Source organism: Amblyomma americanum, chromosome 5 (genome assembly GCF_052857255.1).
Source record: "Amblyomma americanum isolate KBUSLIRL-KWMA chromosome 5, ASM5285725v1, whole genome shotgun sequence".
In the NCBI taxonomy this organism is placed as follows: Eukaryota; Metazoa; Arthropoda; class Arachnida; order Ixodida; family Ixodidae; genus Amblyomma; species Amblyomma americanum.
In genome coordinates this window covers 24,165,865-24,183,487 of record NC_135501.1, presented here as the reverse complement: position 1 = coordinate 24,183,487, position 17,623 = coordinate 24,165,865, and the positions used below count along the sequence as shown (strand labels likewise).

Below are 17,623 nucleotides of genomic sequence, written 5' to 3'. Positions count from 1 at the left end.
TTTTCTGTCTTTTCTCGGCGACCAATCGCAGTAGACCTTTCGTTCTGGTGGGAAAGAAAGCCGAGGCGTTCCTCTTTCAAACGAGTCCAAAGTCGCCTAGCTGCGCCGGGTACTTTTGACGCGACACGTGACGCAAAACGGGCATTTTCTAACCGATTTTCGCAAGCTCTCTTGTCAAAATTGCATCTTTGCGTGTCGATTTCTCGTAAACTAAGCGGTATTCAGCCATGAAACTTGAAATTAAGATGGAAAATGATGAGACATATCCAACTATGACCAAATTGAAAAGTCGATTTTTTCACGATTGTTTGGTCCCAAAGACCCGCATGCCCCCTTAAACAACATCAATTTTTTTTTTTCTCTGAATTGTGATTTGGGGTGTCGACTTCCATTCGAGTCAACTTACAATTGTCTAAATACGGTACTTCCGTGCAAAGGTTGCTTTAATATGTGGCCAGCTGCTGCAAGGTGATTTGAAGCCGAATGTTCTGCTCTAGCGGTTTACATCAGGGGGTGCAAACTGTACGTTCTGCGCACGCATGAGCAGCGGTAGCTTCGTCACTGCATTCTTACAACTTTGCCAAGGATCTAAGGCAAGTGTGCCAACCTATCACCAGGTGCCTGAAAGCCCCAATCGCTATCTGTATTATTGCTCCCTGAAAGCCGCTCATCCGCAGCAAGGGTGTCAGCCAGGAGCACATGACTGCGATGCAGAGCGTAGAACTTCTTGATAGGGTCTAGTCTGAAGAAAAAGACTCGCTTAAAGGACTACTTAAAGAAATCAATGCCAATTTTGCCTGAGAAAGACAAGTCCACTTACTACAAACTTCAGATACAACGCACAAAATTCCCTTTACCATGAGGTTCCTTATAAGTGGGCTCAACCAAACGCTACCGGACTATCACGATGCACATTAGGGTTGAGCCACCAAATCTTGGATACAACGAATGTCTGAGTGAACATGCCAGCACTTTGGTGCCCTTGACACAAGAAGGATTACAAAAGCTCCCCTCAGTTCAAGTGCAGAGTTTTCAATTACCTTTGAGTTCGAGAGTCAACCATACCAACAGTGTTTTGTTGCTGTCATGATTGGACCTTGTGGTGCCACAGAATCTATGCAGATGTATTGAGAAGCCCACCTGCTGGTGTCTGCTGTGGGGACGAGGGTGGCTCCAGCCGAGACTGGGCCAAGGAGCAGTTCCAGAGGCCCCGCACCACCCGCGATACATCTACGGTGCGCAGGCTCCCACCACTCTGGGCACTGCCAGGAGGGCTCGCTGCGCCACTCTCCCCCGGCTGGACACCACTCGGGGTTTCTTCGTCCAGCTGCTCGTCATCAACTGCAATGCCACGGACTCGCCGTCATCAAACAGTTTCAGTGAACGCACATCAGGAGTGCGTATTGGCAAAGGTGTGTGCTACAGCCCACCTGGTTGGAAGCAGTGGCACAAGGAGGGCACTGAGTACCCAGTACCTATGAGAATAATCACAGGAGGGTTCTAGGGGCAGGGCGGCATACAAGAGTGTTCCCAGCATATGTTCAATATGTTCAAATACCGTAAAAACCGGAATATAGGTCGAACTTTTTTTTCAAAAAACCATGGTGAAAAGTCGACCCCCGTCTTATATACCGGTCATTGGCGGAAAAAATACGGAAGTCTTGCAACAATGGGTGGCTGAAGTCAGCAGCCTCCATCACCATCGCCATCAGCAGCAGTGCCGACATTTTGCGTTTCAGGAGATGCAAAGCGGAAGCTAACGGCAATTTACCGTCGTATTCAAGAAAAACACGATTGAGTACGAGGAAGCTCACGGGAACCTGGCGGCACAGCGCGAATTTGGAGTATCCGAAAAGAGCATTCAGTACTGGCGGAGGCAGAAGCTGCGTATTACAACTTGCAGCAACCAGAAGAAAACATTTCGTGGGCAGACCGTAGAGTATCGAGAATAGGAAGGAAACGTTGCGCTGCGAGCAAGATCGCTGCCTGTGACTGCGGAATGCATCCGCGTGAAAGTGGCAGAGATCGCGCGTGCCTCTAGACTCACGAGGGCACAATTCAAAGGCTCGCCATCCTGGTTGCGGCGATTCATGAAGAGGAGGGCTTTGCTCTACGGCGCCGTACTTCCCTCTGCCAGAAACAAACACGCGGGCCGATTGCTGCGCGATATTGTTAAAAAATTTGCCGGGTGTACATACAAGCAGCATTTAAATGAAATTAAATACTGTCACCATTGTGCAGCCTCTCGAGTCGCATTTGTTTCAAAGTAAGGATGTCTTTCGGTACTTTTCCCATTGAAAAAGATCTTTTTCATTTTTAGAATTGGTTAGTTAGGGGGTCGACCTATATTCCGGTCCGACCTATAGTTTGGTTTTTACGGTAATTAGAAAATTCGAATTACTGAATAAGCGTGACAAGAACTAGTAAGACCTGCTTGCATCACGGTAAATTCAGTTGGACAAAGACTGCACAATGGCTGCCCAATTTGGACATGACAGCACTGTGGCAATGACTTTTTCATGTTTCCATCAATGCTTTACTGCGTGAATAATGTTGGGAGCAGAATTGCTCCCAATCGTAATACTCTCTTTACACGGGCAGCCTTAACCGTGGTTAAGCTTAACTGCAGTTAAGGCAGTTAACCGCAGTTAGAGTTAACTGCAGTTAGCCGCGCTTACACACAGTTTAGCCATCTCGGTTAGCGCGATGAAACAGATCATGTGATACTCGCCTCATTGAAGTTAAAACGTCGCCCACTCAGGCGTGTTATTAAACAGGGCTACGTTGAAAAGGACACATAAGAGGAAAAACGTTTCTTGTGTTAAGGCCTGCTTAAAAGCTTTTTTTTCTATCTGCTTGTGGCTGTCGTTAGCCGAAATCTAAAAACAAGTTCTAAACAATGATCACAGTCGACTTCGTAGCCGACTGCACGTTCGACTTTGGCTACTTTAGCCTCTTTTCCCCGTGTCTGCTCGCTGCGACGCATCACTGCTATCGTTGTTTATTTTCGTGGCTTTTCTTTCACAGTGCGTGCTGTGCTTGTGTAGTTAAGATCCTTCGGACGTCTTGTGTGTCAAGGCTATGTTGGCCCTCAGAAGGCCTGTCGCGAACGAGGGCGGCGTTCACTTTTGGGCTGCGTTCGTGGCGCATCAGGCAGCGGTACAACGCCTGCGCGTGCAGATGCTGGCGCTGAGCGCTGAAATTGTCATGCCTGAAGGGACGAGGAAGCGACACCGGGGGCGGCCGAAGCTCTTTTTGTTGGCGGCGCCGCACCTGTCTGTCTGTGAGCGAAATCTGTCGGCGTACCCGCGCCCAGACTTGTGGTACGAGACCACGCTTCCGCACCTTCCGGACAGCGGACTCTGAGAAAACTTTCGGATCAACCGCGGCACATTCCGGTACACGGTGGCTGTTTGTGGAAGCATGAGCCGGCAAGATACCAACATGCGGAAAGCGATTCCACTGGAGAAACGCGTGGCGATCGGCTTGTACCGCCTCGCAACATCAGCAGAAGAGCGGGCTAATGCCAACTTTTTTGACGTGAGCACTGCGTCAGTTAACTTAATATTTCACGAATTTTGCGGCGTGGCAGTGGAGTAGTTGGAAGCATGATTTGTGCATTTCCCAACACCAGCTGAGCTTCACGAGCACATGTGTAAATTCACAGCAGTCACTGCGTTAATTTAATATTTCACGAATTTTGCGGCGTGGCAGTGGAGTAGTTGGAAGCACGATTTGTGCATTTCCCAACACCAGCTGAGCTTTACGAGCACATGTGTAAATTCACAGCAGTCACTGCGTTAATTTAATATTTCACGAATTTTGCAGCGTGTTTGTGGAGCAGTTGGAAGCACGATTTGTGCATTTCCCAACACCAGCTGAGCTTTACGAGCACATGTGTAAATTCACAGCAGTCACTGCGTTAATTTAATATTTCATGAATTTTGCGGCGTGGCAGTGGAGTAGTTGGAAGCACGATTTGTGCATTTCCCAACACCAGCTGAGCTTTACGAGCACATGTGTAAATTCACAGCAGTCACTGCGTTAATTTAATATTTCACGAATTTTGCGGCGTGGCAGTGGAGTAGTTGGAAGCACGATTTGGGCATTTCCCAACACCAGCTGAGCTTTACGAGCACATGTGTAAATTCACAGCAGTCACTGCGTTAATTTAATATTTCACGAATTTTGCAGCGTGTTTGTGGAGCAGTTGGAAGCACGATTTGTGCATTTCCCAACACCAGCTGAGCTTTACGAGCACATGTGTAAATTCACAGCAGTCACTGCGTTAATTTAATATTTTACGAATTTTGCGGCGTGGCAGTGGAGTAGTCGGAAGCACGATTTGTGCATTTCCCAACACCAGCTGAGCTTTACGAGCACATGTGTAAATTCACAGCAGTCACTGCGTTAATTTAATATTTCACGAATTTTGCGGCGTGGCTGTGGAGTAGTTGGAAGCACGATTTGTGCATTTCCCAACACCAGCTGAGCTTTACGAGCACATGTGTAAATTCACAGCAGTCACTGCGTTAATTTAATATTTCACGAATTTTGCGGCGTGGCAGTGGAGTAGTTGGAAGCACGATTTGTGCATTTCCCAACACCAGCTGAGCTTTACGAGCACATGTGTAAATTCACAGCAGCCTGTGGTTTCTCTCAAGGTGTCGGTGCAGTGGATGGCTGTCATATCGAGGTGTGGCCCTCAAAGCAAGAAGCTGCTGAATAATACAATCATAAGGGGTGGTGCAGTGTCGCTCTACTTGCTGTCGTCGACCACACATACAGGTTCCTATGCACGAATGTGAGACCTGGTAGGAACAATGACCCGGCACTGTTTCAGAAGTCTTGACTGTCAGCTACTCTGGCTAGTGAGCTGTTCCGACAAGAAACATAGCTCATTGAAGGTGTGGGAGTTGGCACAATTCTTCTTGGTGATCAAGCTTTCCCCTTGCAGACGCACCTGATGAAGCTTTACCCCTTCCAGGTGCCTCTGGGTCCCCCTCACAGACCTTTAACTACCAGCTGCCGAGTGCCAGACCTGTTGTCGAAAATGCTTTTGCACGTGTCAAGGCACACTTTAGAATGGTGCTGAAGGGCCTTGAGTGTGACGTCCACAATGTCAGTTATGTGATCCGCGCTGCTTGTGTGCTGTACAACATTTGTGAGCAGCTCAGTGACCGCTGTGATTGAAGCTAGTTTGGAGTGGTGCAGAGCGCTGATGAAAGGCGGCCTCAGCCGGTGTGCACAAGCAACCGGGAAGAGACGTCAGGTGTGGCTATCGGGAATGCCCTGGCCAAGCACATTGCCTTGAGCTAGAACCCAGTCCGTGGGAAACCCAAGAGCAGCTCAGAAGGACACCTCTACCAAGAGGGAACAGCCTTGAACAGAGCTACGCACACATTATTGAAGGAGCAGACACTGGGTTCGGCTCACCTTCAATGGCTACCATTGCACGCACATGATGCATACTTCCTACTGGGGTGAAGGTTATGATGGTTAGAACGAATGTAATTTTAGTAACCTACATGTTCTTCATAAACTAGGTTTGGTTTATGGAGTTTAACATTCCAAAGCGGCTTGGGCTATCAGTGATGCCGGTGAAGGGCTGCAGAATTTTCGACCCCGTGGGGGTTTACTAACATGCACTGACATTGCACAGTACACGAGTGTCTTGCTTTACACCTCCATTGAAAAGCCGCCGTCGTGGCCAGGCTTTCAGAAAATAGTCTTGCATTATATAGCTAATGTTAATTATTGGTTCTTGTTAAACTACAAAACGAAGTGGTTCGTACCAACTACTAGTACTCCTTATGACAAACAAACCTTCACCTTCATGCAACCATCTCTAATGAACTAATAATGAAGATTTCATTACTTCCTGTAAACAAATCTCTTTCTTCAAACAGTTTTGCTCACAGACGATAGTAAAATGCCAGCATGAGCTTTCCATTTTTATATGATTCATTCTTGTTGAGCACTGCTGTTTATGTTGCTGTTTCATTGCCATTGCACCACCTTTTTCATTGTTGTGTTTGTGTCACATGGTCTGTGTATTGGCAGCTATTCTATCACTTGCAGTTTGCTTATAATTTTCCTGTATAACTGGCCATCGTCTTGCCACATTGCCAATGAGCAACTTGTTGGTACCTTGTCAAGCAGTACAAGCTTTTAGTCTTGCACTCATACTTCTGAAAGCAGAAGTACTTGCTGAGGAGTTAGTTGGTTCATCATAAAGTTGAATGGCACAAAGGAACAAACACAGGAAGACACAGCAGTGGCGCTTTGTCTCTGTGTTTGTTCCGTTGCGCCATTCAACTTTATTCTGAAGGTAACGAAATCATATCAGTCACAGTTGGAAGCTTCATATTTTTGCACACATCATCCACACACAAAGCAAACACAAAAATGTGACTTAAATGTGACCCAATGGTGAGGGCTTTGAAAGACTTACAGTGCAATAAATTTCATTACATTCCCATCCCAACTCGTTTAACCAAAGAACGCTTTCTGTGCACAATTTCATGTCATTACTATTTTGCTGTTGTCCAAATTCCCCACTGTTCTATAACTTGCCCCCCTCCCCCCAAAAAAACCAGTTATGTTGCAAGAAAGATATCAGCCTTGTAGCAAACAGTTCCTGGTGAACATGCAACAGCCATTGGTTCTGAGTGGAGAAGCAAGTGGAGTGTTACTGCGACAGCAGCAGCAATGTACTTGCAAGACTTGTTTGATTATTGCACCTCTGTACCCCTGCAGTGTATGCATGGGCTCTGTTAATAACTAATACTGCAAGCTACTACGGTAGCCAGCCCGCACAATACTATTCACTGTTTAAAACGCAATACAAAACTTTCAGCAGTAAAAGATCTTTCATCTCATCACGTGCTGTAATATCAAATAAATTCCAGCTGTTTTGATCACTCTTTATTCAGCGAGTCATTATTTTCTTTGTTGTCTAGAAATTTTGCTAGCAGTTGCACCATGCTTGCATTTATGGCATTCGCTTCCTTCTGGAGGCGCATCATTATCTTGCGCATTTTGTGTGCCTTGCGGTCAACCTTTGCTGCTGCCTCGCTTTCTCCTTTATGGACGGCAACTAGCTGCTCTATAGGAGATCCTTGTCGCTTGTGGCGGCTCTTTTGGGGTTCCCTTCTTTTGGCGCTTGTGCCAGCACCGGCACTGCTGCTTGCGCCAGCACTGGCTCTGCTTGTGTCACCGCTGCTGTTGCCTGTGCTTTGCAGTACAGGTACTGCAGCACTGGCACTGCAAATGGGAGAGCTGGCCGCAAGTTGTGAGAGGTCGTCTCTTCTGCTTCCTTCAGGCAGGCTGTCCTCCCATGACAGGAGCACTTCTGAGCCGTCCAGTGCCTCATTGACAACTGGCAGCTGCACATGATGAAACATACAAGTCAGCATGTTATCATCTCAGAAAAGAGAGCAATCATCCGCTTCCACAATATATTAGAAAAACACAAACTTGTGATGGCCAAACCGGAAAGAAGGCAGCGGTTCAAATTTTTGTTTTCCTGAACATAACTAAATAGATATATGAAGATCCAGACATGTACATCAGCATTCCCTAGCCCCAACTTTCACATGAACCAATGGGTTCAGTTCAGTTTTTTCCTGAATACCGTTGCGGAGTGCAATCGCCTTCCTTTAGGTTTATGTGACTCGAAATATTTTGTGAAGGAGTTGGAGGATTTTTGTACGGCTCCTAGTGTTGGTGTTGTGATGAATGTTGAATTTTATGTCCTTTAAATGACTTGTGGCTGTTGCGGCTAATGGTTTTATGGCTTTATAATTGTGTGCCCTCCTGCTTGGGCCAAAGTTATGGCTCGCAGTATGTACACATAAATAAATGAATGAACAGCTGGACAAGACAGTATACCAAACTGATCAATGTCAATAACAAGCAATATGTTAAACATTTGTAAGCATGTGGGGCATGGTTGACCAAGGGTAAATCGAGCTGATGAGGTTGAGTTGAACAGAAGTACATGGAAGGTGAGGTGCGAACTCTGGCACGACAAGGCACTGCGATTTGAAGACACAACTGCCATTTCCGCTCCCCATTGCCATTAATGCCCATGGTTGTGGGAGTAGCTTCCTTTGAATCCCCCCCCCAATCCCCCCCCCCCAACCATAACTTCATCTTACTAGAGACTTAAGTCGCATCCATCCGTAGTGTGTGCATCTTGATATATTATTCCCACATGAAAAAAAGGACGTAACCTAAACCGGCAATGTACATTGAACTCTCTGTACAACAAAGCGGTCTTTTCTCTGGCATGGTAACATTAAGTATATGGGGAGACAACCAGCTAACTACCGATATGTAGAATTGCTAGAAAAAAAACGAGGATTTATGGATGAGCAGTGGGAGTTGCTTGGCTAGTTGGTTCACGTTTCACGACAAAGACAACAGCACAAGGCAAAAATGTAGACGTGGAGGCCAGTGTCCATGTTTGTGGGAGTGGTTTACACAACTGCTCGAGTCTGCTCTTTATTACCTATTGTTGGCCAGCATTTTATAATGAGTATAAGTTCCGCACTGAGAAATGAGCAGCAATAGAATTCTGAAGTGATCTGATCGACAGATAACACGCGATGTTATAAATCACAAACTACCTCTAAACTTTCCTCGACTCGCCCATCATCGTTGATGGGAAGGCAGCCGAGGAAACTGGAGCTGCCAGTAGAAAATTCATGAGACACCAGGCGACCCAGTTGAAGTGCCTGTCCGTCTCAGCTGCCTGGACAAATAAAAATGATATGAGCTATTAAATGTGTTGCTAAAAAAAAAAAAACATTTGAAGGCTGTGATCACAGCATTTCTCTCAGTGGATTAAGCTTCACTGTACACATTCTCAATGCAAGAATAAAATTTCATAGATGTTTCTAATGAACATGCACAGGTACTGGTGAAATTAATGCATGCAATTTACATTTGCAATGTGGCTAAACTACATCCTGCTAGTTGCTGCTTTGCAATTGAAGCCATGACTGTGCATTATGGTTCAACTATTGTCATTCTAGCAACATCTTACTTGGTTAATTTCTAGATTTATTTCTTTCATATATCTTTCCCAGGCTTCACTGTGTATACTACTTCACAAATGCTGCTAGTACACAGTGAAGCCTGGTAAAGAAATAAGAAATAAATCTAGAAATTCAATTAACTGCATTATTGCTCTAGCAGGTGGCCAGAAATAGCGACGCGTATAGCAATGCTGTCAGCGCTGCAGCTCGCAATTTGCAAATAAAAGCGACGAACAACACGTGTGTAACGAGGAAGACGAAGTTTACATGCAGCGCCGTGCACGCATGCACGAGCGGAGATTCTAAGTGCTGCGTATCCTGCTCCTGCCTGAGGACATTACTCTCGAGTCCTTACTACCTCAACAATGCATTCTCAAGATCGTCTTCGACACTCCGGAACTGTGCGACGACGGAGAAGAGAATCGACGCGTTGCTCCAGCGACAACACATGCTACTGTCGCACATGCGAGGCTGACGTAAGCAGTTCAGCTGCACTATGAAAACAGCGCCAAGAACCCGATGGCACGAGCATCGTTCGGTAAAGGTCGCACTTACCGTATTTCTTGTTGAGGTTTTTCATTTTCAGCTTCACTTGTTTGCTGGTGTATGAGCCTTGTCCCGGCGGCAGCCCGGCGTTCAGTTCCGCTACAATCGCAACATATATCCGAGCGTTGCACGTGTTACCGTATCAGATCCGTATCCGATGCGTATCAGGGCCGCAGTTGTTGAATCAAGCCAAATGACACAACTCTGGGAGGACGAGTCGTTCGATGTTGCTGCTGCCACGGGCGCCGCCATCTTGTCGGTTAAGGTAGCAAACGGTGGTCAGCAAGCTCGGTTTGGGTAACAGTGGTTAGGTGGCGTAACTGGCAGGCGTGAGCGCAGCTAACTATAGTTACGGGGAACCGTAGTTGCCTTAACTGTGGTTAAGGTCGCCTGTGTAAATGCGGTATAAGGGCCTCCTGCATCAATCACAGTGATGCATGGTGGTGTCCCACCGCGACTCCATCACACCCATGATAAGCGGCACCATCACGTGTAAGGAGGCTTCGCCGCACAAACAATGGCATGCGACGAGCGCAGAGTTTCGAGTACTGGAACAATAGAACCAGGGAGACACAAGCGAAACAAATGCCGCCGGTGATAAAAACTGGAATGCCTTTTTACAAACCAAATTGTGTCAATTTTCCCTCTTTATGTTTTATGTTTTTTGTACTGCTAGACATTGTATGTTTTCATTCTTTTAATTGCATGCAGAAAATATGTCCAGTAAAACTTCGCTGATATGTTCCTGGTTCATACGATTTCCTAATTACGGACATTTAAAAATGTCCCATAGAGGCACCATATTTCTCCTGGTTAATGCATTCCCAGGCAGCACAATTTCACGACTTCTACGTTTAAGATATGAACAAATTGTGGTCATATAATACGTTTATTGACCAACCTTGCATGTGCAAAACATACAAGTGGGCCTAACGTGAGGGCATGCGACTTGAAGAGCTAGAGTGCAGTCATTTGTCTTGGTGGCTTTTCTGCAGTGTCTCGGTGCAATGGTGCGAAGCACCACCACCACCACTTACAGCAGCAGCAGCAAAACAGCACACTAGCACTTGAGAAAGCCGCCTTCGCAGTGTTGCATCATAAAGAGGAGAAACGCTGAGGTTTCTTCGCGGTGCACAAGGGAAAGAGAGCGAAGCGTCTACGAACTACAGTGATTCGCTTACACAGGTGGCTTCTCTGCATTATTTAGCTGCAAAGGTGTGAAGCATATCTAAAATGACGAACAGATTTTGGTTACCTTGCTCATCGCCGTCGACGGACAAGATGCGTTACGAAGGTCCTTCCGCGCTCAAGACAGCGCAAACACGGACTGAATGCTGCGAGACCCTATGTTAGTCAGACCCTATGCAAGAAATGCTAATCGACAGTTTTATGAAGTGAAATAGTCAATAAATGTGTTTGTACCTCATTCAGCAGTTACATTTTTCAAAATTACATGATTTGGACTGTACGTTTTCCCGGATAGTATACATTTTTTCCTACAATTTAAAAAAAAACATATCAACTAGTTTTTACTGTATTCCACTCCTACTTGGGCCAAGCATTGGCCTGCACTATTTTGAAATAAATAGAGTGCACAAATAGAGTGAATGAGAAAGCAAGAACAATTACTCGTTTTTCCCAGTTTTACTCACCATCAGCATCCATGCCTGCACCATGACCAGCCACCATGGACTGCTCAGCGGCGATGATGGTCCTCTCCAGGTTCTGAATCTGGTCAGCTACCCGGGAGTAGTCTCTGGTGCCGCTCCTGCAGACCACAAGGCAAGTTCACATCAGTTCCTCCACAGCTAGCAGGTGCAGCACACACGTGAGCAGGCCTAAAACACTCCACTACCAATTGGAACTACAGATGAACCCTGGTACAGCAAAATTACCACCACAACCAGGTACTAGTAACATCTCACTGATACAATTCCGGTTCACACATTGCAAATCCCCTGCATTAAAAACATCCAATTGAGGTTCACAATTTTTTTTCTCCCGGTTAATACATTCCCGGATAACGGAATTTCCCGGCCACGTTTAAAATGTCTACAAATTCTAGTCGTATAATATGCTTAGCAACCAGTCGCACATGTATGAACACACCAGTGGATCAAATGTGGGAGCACCCAATACGAGTTAAAATGCAGTGGCAGCCTCGCACCAAAGTGGCTCCTCTGCAGTACTTTCATGAAAGGGGGCAGAGCATCAAAAAAAAAGGCGGGGGGGGGGGGGGGGGGGGGGCCTTTAATTTACAAGCAGTCCATTCCTGTTAGGGCGCAACAAAAAGAGAAGCAGCGCACTGGCTTCTTCGCGGAGCCTAAGCGCTACGGAGCAAAGCATTGGAGAGCTACAATTGGAACTCCGCTGACTGGAACTACAGCTCAACCCTGCTACAATAAAATTACTGGCATAACCAAGTATATTTGCCATCCTCACCAGTAAACCCCAAAAGGCAATGCAATGATTTCCCGCACAACAAAGAATTTTCAGAGCAACATTCCACTTCAAAGAAGCTTTTGCGAGCGAGTAGCAGTCTTTTATTTATTTCCCTTTTTTCGACCGTAAAAAAATGCTATGTAGTTTGGTTTTACCAAGAACGGTCAATGAAGCAAGTTTTCACTTTCAGTGGTGACACTGACATTCCCCGTGGAATTGGGGTTGAAGCACAGGCATGCGTGCATTATGATGCAATTGCAAGCACAACGCCTACAAAAGTTTTGTCGACAGCCCGGACTCCGTGGCCGTTGGCACGAGGCAGTTTGTGGCCGGCCTGCTTTTTCACTCACTTCGTTGACAAAGGCATGAAAATCAGTGGCATGCTCATTTCAATGTAAGTTAATGTGTCAGCGGTAACAGGTAACAATTTTAGATGTTTTATGCCGAAGCACTTTCACTGCAGCCCAATATGGAACACGTTAGGCCCAGTGACACTAGGCAAGCGATATATAACCAATCTATTAGTATCACCCGGCGTGCCGTTGGGTGGCACGTCGATGCAGGAAGTGCACCAGCAGCTTTAACCAGCTTGGGTGCACTAGTCTTGCTTTTACGTCACAGGCGATCATGGTAACTGTTTTTCCAGCGCGAAATGCCTAGTAGGGCTATTTCGTAAATGCCTAGTAGAGTAGGGTTATTTCGACGATCTCCTGTCACGGCAATCATACCTGTCCATTCGAATAAACAGCCCGAAAAAACACAGACTGAAGAAATGACAACACAGGACGAGCGCCGCCTCTCAACTAGCTTTATTCGCCATGGTACACAATTTATATGCATGAGCGGCTGATGAAAACATGAGGATAAGGTAAAAAATGAAAGGTTTACAAACATGCAATCTCACTATCGGTTAGGTTTCCATATTTGGTTTGCTGTTGCATGTGTCTCGGTTTTTGGTGATGTGATTCAACCACATCTCGCGTTGTCTCATCAAACTGCCTACACAACACTTGTACTGAAACTTTGCAAGCATCTCTCGCACGTGAGGCAGTGGGCTACAATGCGTGAATCTTTGGAGGTTTTGACATTATTGCTGTGCTGTGAACCACGATGAATAATGTTAGTTGAGAGTCAGCATCCTCCTGTGTTTCTTCTTCAGTCCTTTTTCCCCACTGTTTGTTCCAGTGGATCTTTACCAACTTGCTCTACTTCTAAATCACACTTGGACATAGCCTCCCTTTGAAACCCAGTGCGAATTCACCATTGTGAGACCCGCAGGGATCCAAATTAATGAATGTGCGATGCCATAGACAAATGGGCATTGGCTGGGACCAAGCCAGCGGTTCGAACTACACAGATTTCCTAATTAACAGTAGTCAAATTAACGAGATTTTACTTTATACACAAGTTTAAGATAGAAGTTGAAGACCATGACCTCGAGCACAGAAACCATGCTGAGGAATGCGTTTAACCTTGGTTATATACTGAAGGAGAGTCATGCCACATGAATTTATTCCAAGAGTACTATTATTTGTCTTTCTTTACCCCTCCAATTTTTTTTTTATAAATACTTTACCCGAAGTAATAAATGGACCACCAAAATTTTCAGACATTTTGGGGCAAAAAAGAAATTGTCCATTATGCAAACAAATAAGGTAGTTAAGAAAGGTGTGACACAATTGAGTTGTGGCAGAACTCCCGGGGGCGCTAGCCTCTGCTTCCTGCCACCCTCACTTCCTGCTTTGCGCTGCCCACTGTTGTGATTCACAACACAACAACTGTTCACAACTTGAGAATAATTCCCCCTTTTTTTGCCTTTCTTACCTGCCTTCTATCAAAAGCCCTCTTTCCACTTTCATAGCCAGCCTTTTTTCTTCTCTTTTTTACTGTGTTAGCAAAAATCCATGATGAGTATGCCTGTGTGCATGAAGCTGGATGGATGAATCTAGGGATAAGCATGAGCCCTTTAAATCGGGCGGTGGCTCAAGCCACCTGGCCATGACTTATGAAACTTTACTCTTCTCTTGATTTTAGCCACCAATCAGATAACCTTCGCTTGGTTACTTCTAACCTCTTAAAATCCACTTTCCCTTCACTATCCCTAAACCCCAATGCCTTGGGTAAGTCAGCCCCGCTGCCTTCCACTGTACGGTGAAGCCCTTTACAAAAAAGTATCAAGTGTTCAGCTGTTTCCTCCTCCTCTCCGCACACAACGCACAACGTGTCTATCTCCTGGTACCTGACTCTATACGTCTTAGTCCGCAAAACTCCTGTCCTGGCCTCAAACAACAAAGGGCTTCCCCTACAATTATCATACATATTTTCTTTGGCAATTTCCTGCTTAAAAATCCTGTATGTTGCCAGTGCTGATTTCGTCAGCATCCCTGTTTTCCACAAAGCTCTCTCTGTTTCTTTAACCCTTTTCTTAACCGATAATTGCTGATTTGACCCCTTACTGCTGTCCAGATATTTCCTTGTCAATTTTTTAGTTCACTTTCTCCATTTCGTGTCAACATTCCTTATATACAGGTATCTGAAAACTTTCCTAGCCCACCGCTTTTCCGCCATTTTTCTCAATCGCTCCTCAAATGCTATCCTACTTCTTGCTTCTCTGCTCTCGAACGACGCCCATCCCATATCACCCTGTACCCCCTGACTTGGTGTATTGCCATGTGCTCCCAAAGCCAGAGCCTACAGCCTCTGAAGCGCCCTCCAGTGGTTGCCCGTAGGCCCACTCACAAGTATAAATGCATCTACCACCTATGAGCCTCCATCCTAAAAAGAAAGCACCACCAATATATGTTCATAACCAATAAATATTTCTTGAAAACACAACAGTGCAAAGAAGGATGACATGTCTACAGAGAAGTGAAGCTATGTGCTTTCTGCTTGACTTCCAAGCATGCTTTTAAAAGAACCCATTCATTGTGGCCTTTGGGGGAATGCCACAAGTGAGGGCATTTTTGTACAGGGGCTGTTTTCTATTCTACCTCCATGTAAATGTGGTCGCAACCACAGCAGAATTCAAGCATCATGCAGAATATAGTAGAATCTCGATGATACGAATCTCACGGGGTCACAAAAATATCTGGATGATCTGAAATTCATATCATCCAATAATAATTAATAATAATAATTGGTTTTTTGGGGAAAGGAAATGGCGCGGTATCTGTCTCATATATCATTGGACACCTGAACGGCACCGTAAGGGAAGGGATAAAGGAGGGAGTGAAAGAAGAAAGGAAGAAATAGGTGCCGTAGTGGAGGGCTCCGGAATAATTTCGACCACCTGGGGATCTTTAACGTGCACTGACATCCACAGCACACGGGCGCCTTAGCGTTTTTCCTCCATAAAAACGCAGCCGCCGCGGTCGGGTTCGAACCCGGGGACTCCGGCACAGTAGTCGAGCGCCCTAACCACTGAGCCACCGCGACCAAAGTTAATGAAATTTGCATGTAGAATTTACAGATCTGTTTGAGTCCGGTGGGTTTATTACTGCTGTGTGCCACCGTTAACTCACGACGTCAGCAATATATGGCATGCACTGCAGCTCATCGCTACAGTGCACACCACACAACTGCCAATCGCGGAATCAGCAATGTACGAGCAGTAAGTACTTTGTGCCCCAGGGTGCAGTCACAGTGCAAGCGTTCACATAATCCACAGCGAGACGGGGTTTGTTCACAATATCAGAATTTCTGCCCATTGCACACAATGCACTCTGGCCAGGCCATTTTACAAATTTGCATCAGCCCAAAATTGGTGCCAACTGGGATCGTATTACCGAAAATCTACTGTATTGACTAGGGCAAAAAAAAAGATTAAGAGTAGAGATGCAACAGGACACGTGCTAAATGTGCAACTAGCCTAGCATGTGTCCTGTCAGACCTCTACTGTCAGTGTCTTCTTTTTTGCACTAGTTAATAAGTCTGGACCCAGTATCCAACTAGCCCTTAGCTGAATACCGCAGCCCCTGTGGCAGGTTGTGTGGTCTGGATTCCAAGACAAGCGGAGCACACAGCCCCAGTGGGAAACGTGCAAACGCACACACACACACCTGGTGCTGGCCAGGAGTGCACGCATCTCCTCCAGCTCCTTGTGCAGGCGGAGCACCTCGCACTGGAGCCGCTCAATCTGGGAGGCCTCCTGGCTGCTGCCGCCCTGTGGACCAGCCTGCTGTTCTTCCCGGCGCATCATTGCCAGCTCGCGCTCACACCGCGCAGCCCGCTTGCGCTCCAGCTCCGCTAGCTGCTCCAGCTCCAGCAGATCCGCTCGCTGCCGTTCCCGCTGCAGACGCTCCTCCGCTGAAATGGGGGTCGCATGTTTTCAAGCCACTGACCACCCCAATGAAATTAGGTCATTTTTCTTTTTGTGACATTGCACTCGTGTTTTAATGCAATAGCATTAAGGTTGTCGTCTCACAAAACCTTTCCCACTTCTCTGTCACAAAATTCCCCGACTGGTCAAGAGAGATCGCGCGATCCTGCGACATCACAACGTGCCCATGGTAGCAGGTGGAAGCCTGAACCAGGTGCCAACCTTGTGGAAAACCTGAGGACCCCAAAATTTGCAACTTGGCCTACGCTCAAAGATTCCAAGGGACCCCCAAAATTTTGGAAATAGGCCCATCCCAGAATGTGGACTGAGGTGGATTAGTGGGTCAAACTAGTATAGTCTCATTTGATATTTCAATGGAAGATACTGGAACATTTCAGAAGGTGAAGACTAATGCATTCCATATAAGGGAAATAGAACTGGTTCCAACCATTTTTGACTAGAAAATTGCAAGAACATGACAGGCTCATTGTAGACATCACACCATCATCATCAGCATCAGCCTGACTATGGCCACTGCAGGGCAAAGGCCTCTCCCATGTCTCTCCAATTAACCCGGTCCTTTGCCAGCTGCGGCTGCCGTATCCCCGCAAACTTCTTAATCTCATCCGCCCATATAACGTTCTGCCATCCCCTACCACGCTTGCCTTCTCTTGGAATCCACTCCAGCGGTTATCTTGTCTTCACATTACGTGCCCTGCCCAAGCCCATTTCTTCCTCTTGATTTCGACTAGGATGTCATTAACCCGCGTTTGTTCCCTCACCCACTCTGCCCGCTTCCGGTCTCTTAAGGTTACACCTATCATTTTTCTTTCCATGGCTCGCTGCGTTGTCTTTAATTTAAGCTGAACCCTTTTCGTTAGCCTCCCCGTTTCTGCCCTATAGGTGACAACCAGACAACTTAAATGCTGTCGCATTTTCTCCGCTGAGAATGTGGCTAAGGGGGGAAGCTGGTCTTAGGAAAAAAATTCTTGTTAATGCAATCACAATAACAAAATCTTCAAGAAGTATGTATTTTTGCATGATGATTCCAAATATGTGACTCAATTTTATGTAAAACAAGTCTCTGTGCACTTATATAATATTGTTCTGTAACTTTTTGCCAAGAGCTTTCAATAAATTTTGCTGCATGAACCTTGATAGAACACATGCCATTGGCTTGTCCTGACATCAAGCTATGCAATAAGGGCAAAATTATTATCCTGCCTATCATAGAAGTTGAGTTACAGGGTTTTGAATTTACCACTTCTCAAAC

General features: G+C 46.0%; 1 protein-coding gene across 4 annotated transcripts in view; it reads right to left on the bottom strand.

The window, feature by feature from the left end:
• LOC144132332 (uncharacterized) overlaps positions 1–17,623 on the bottom strand; it is a 222,134-nt gene that overhangs the window by 143,516 nt on the left and 60,995 nt on the right. For all 4 annotated transcript variants that reach the window (XM_077664658.1, XM_077664657.1, XM_077664655.1 and 1 more), the window contains 3 exons: positions 16,091–16,337; positions 11,243–11,358; positions 1,141–1,341 (listed from right to left, as the gene is read on the bottom strand). In XM_077664658.1, the coding sequence (XP_077520784.1) occupies positions 1,141–1,341; positions 11,243–11,358; positions 16,091–16,337 (564 nt within the window). The remainder of the gene's footprint in view (positions 1–1,140; positions 1,342–11,242; positions 11,359–16,090; positions 16,338–17,623) is intronic.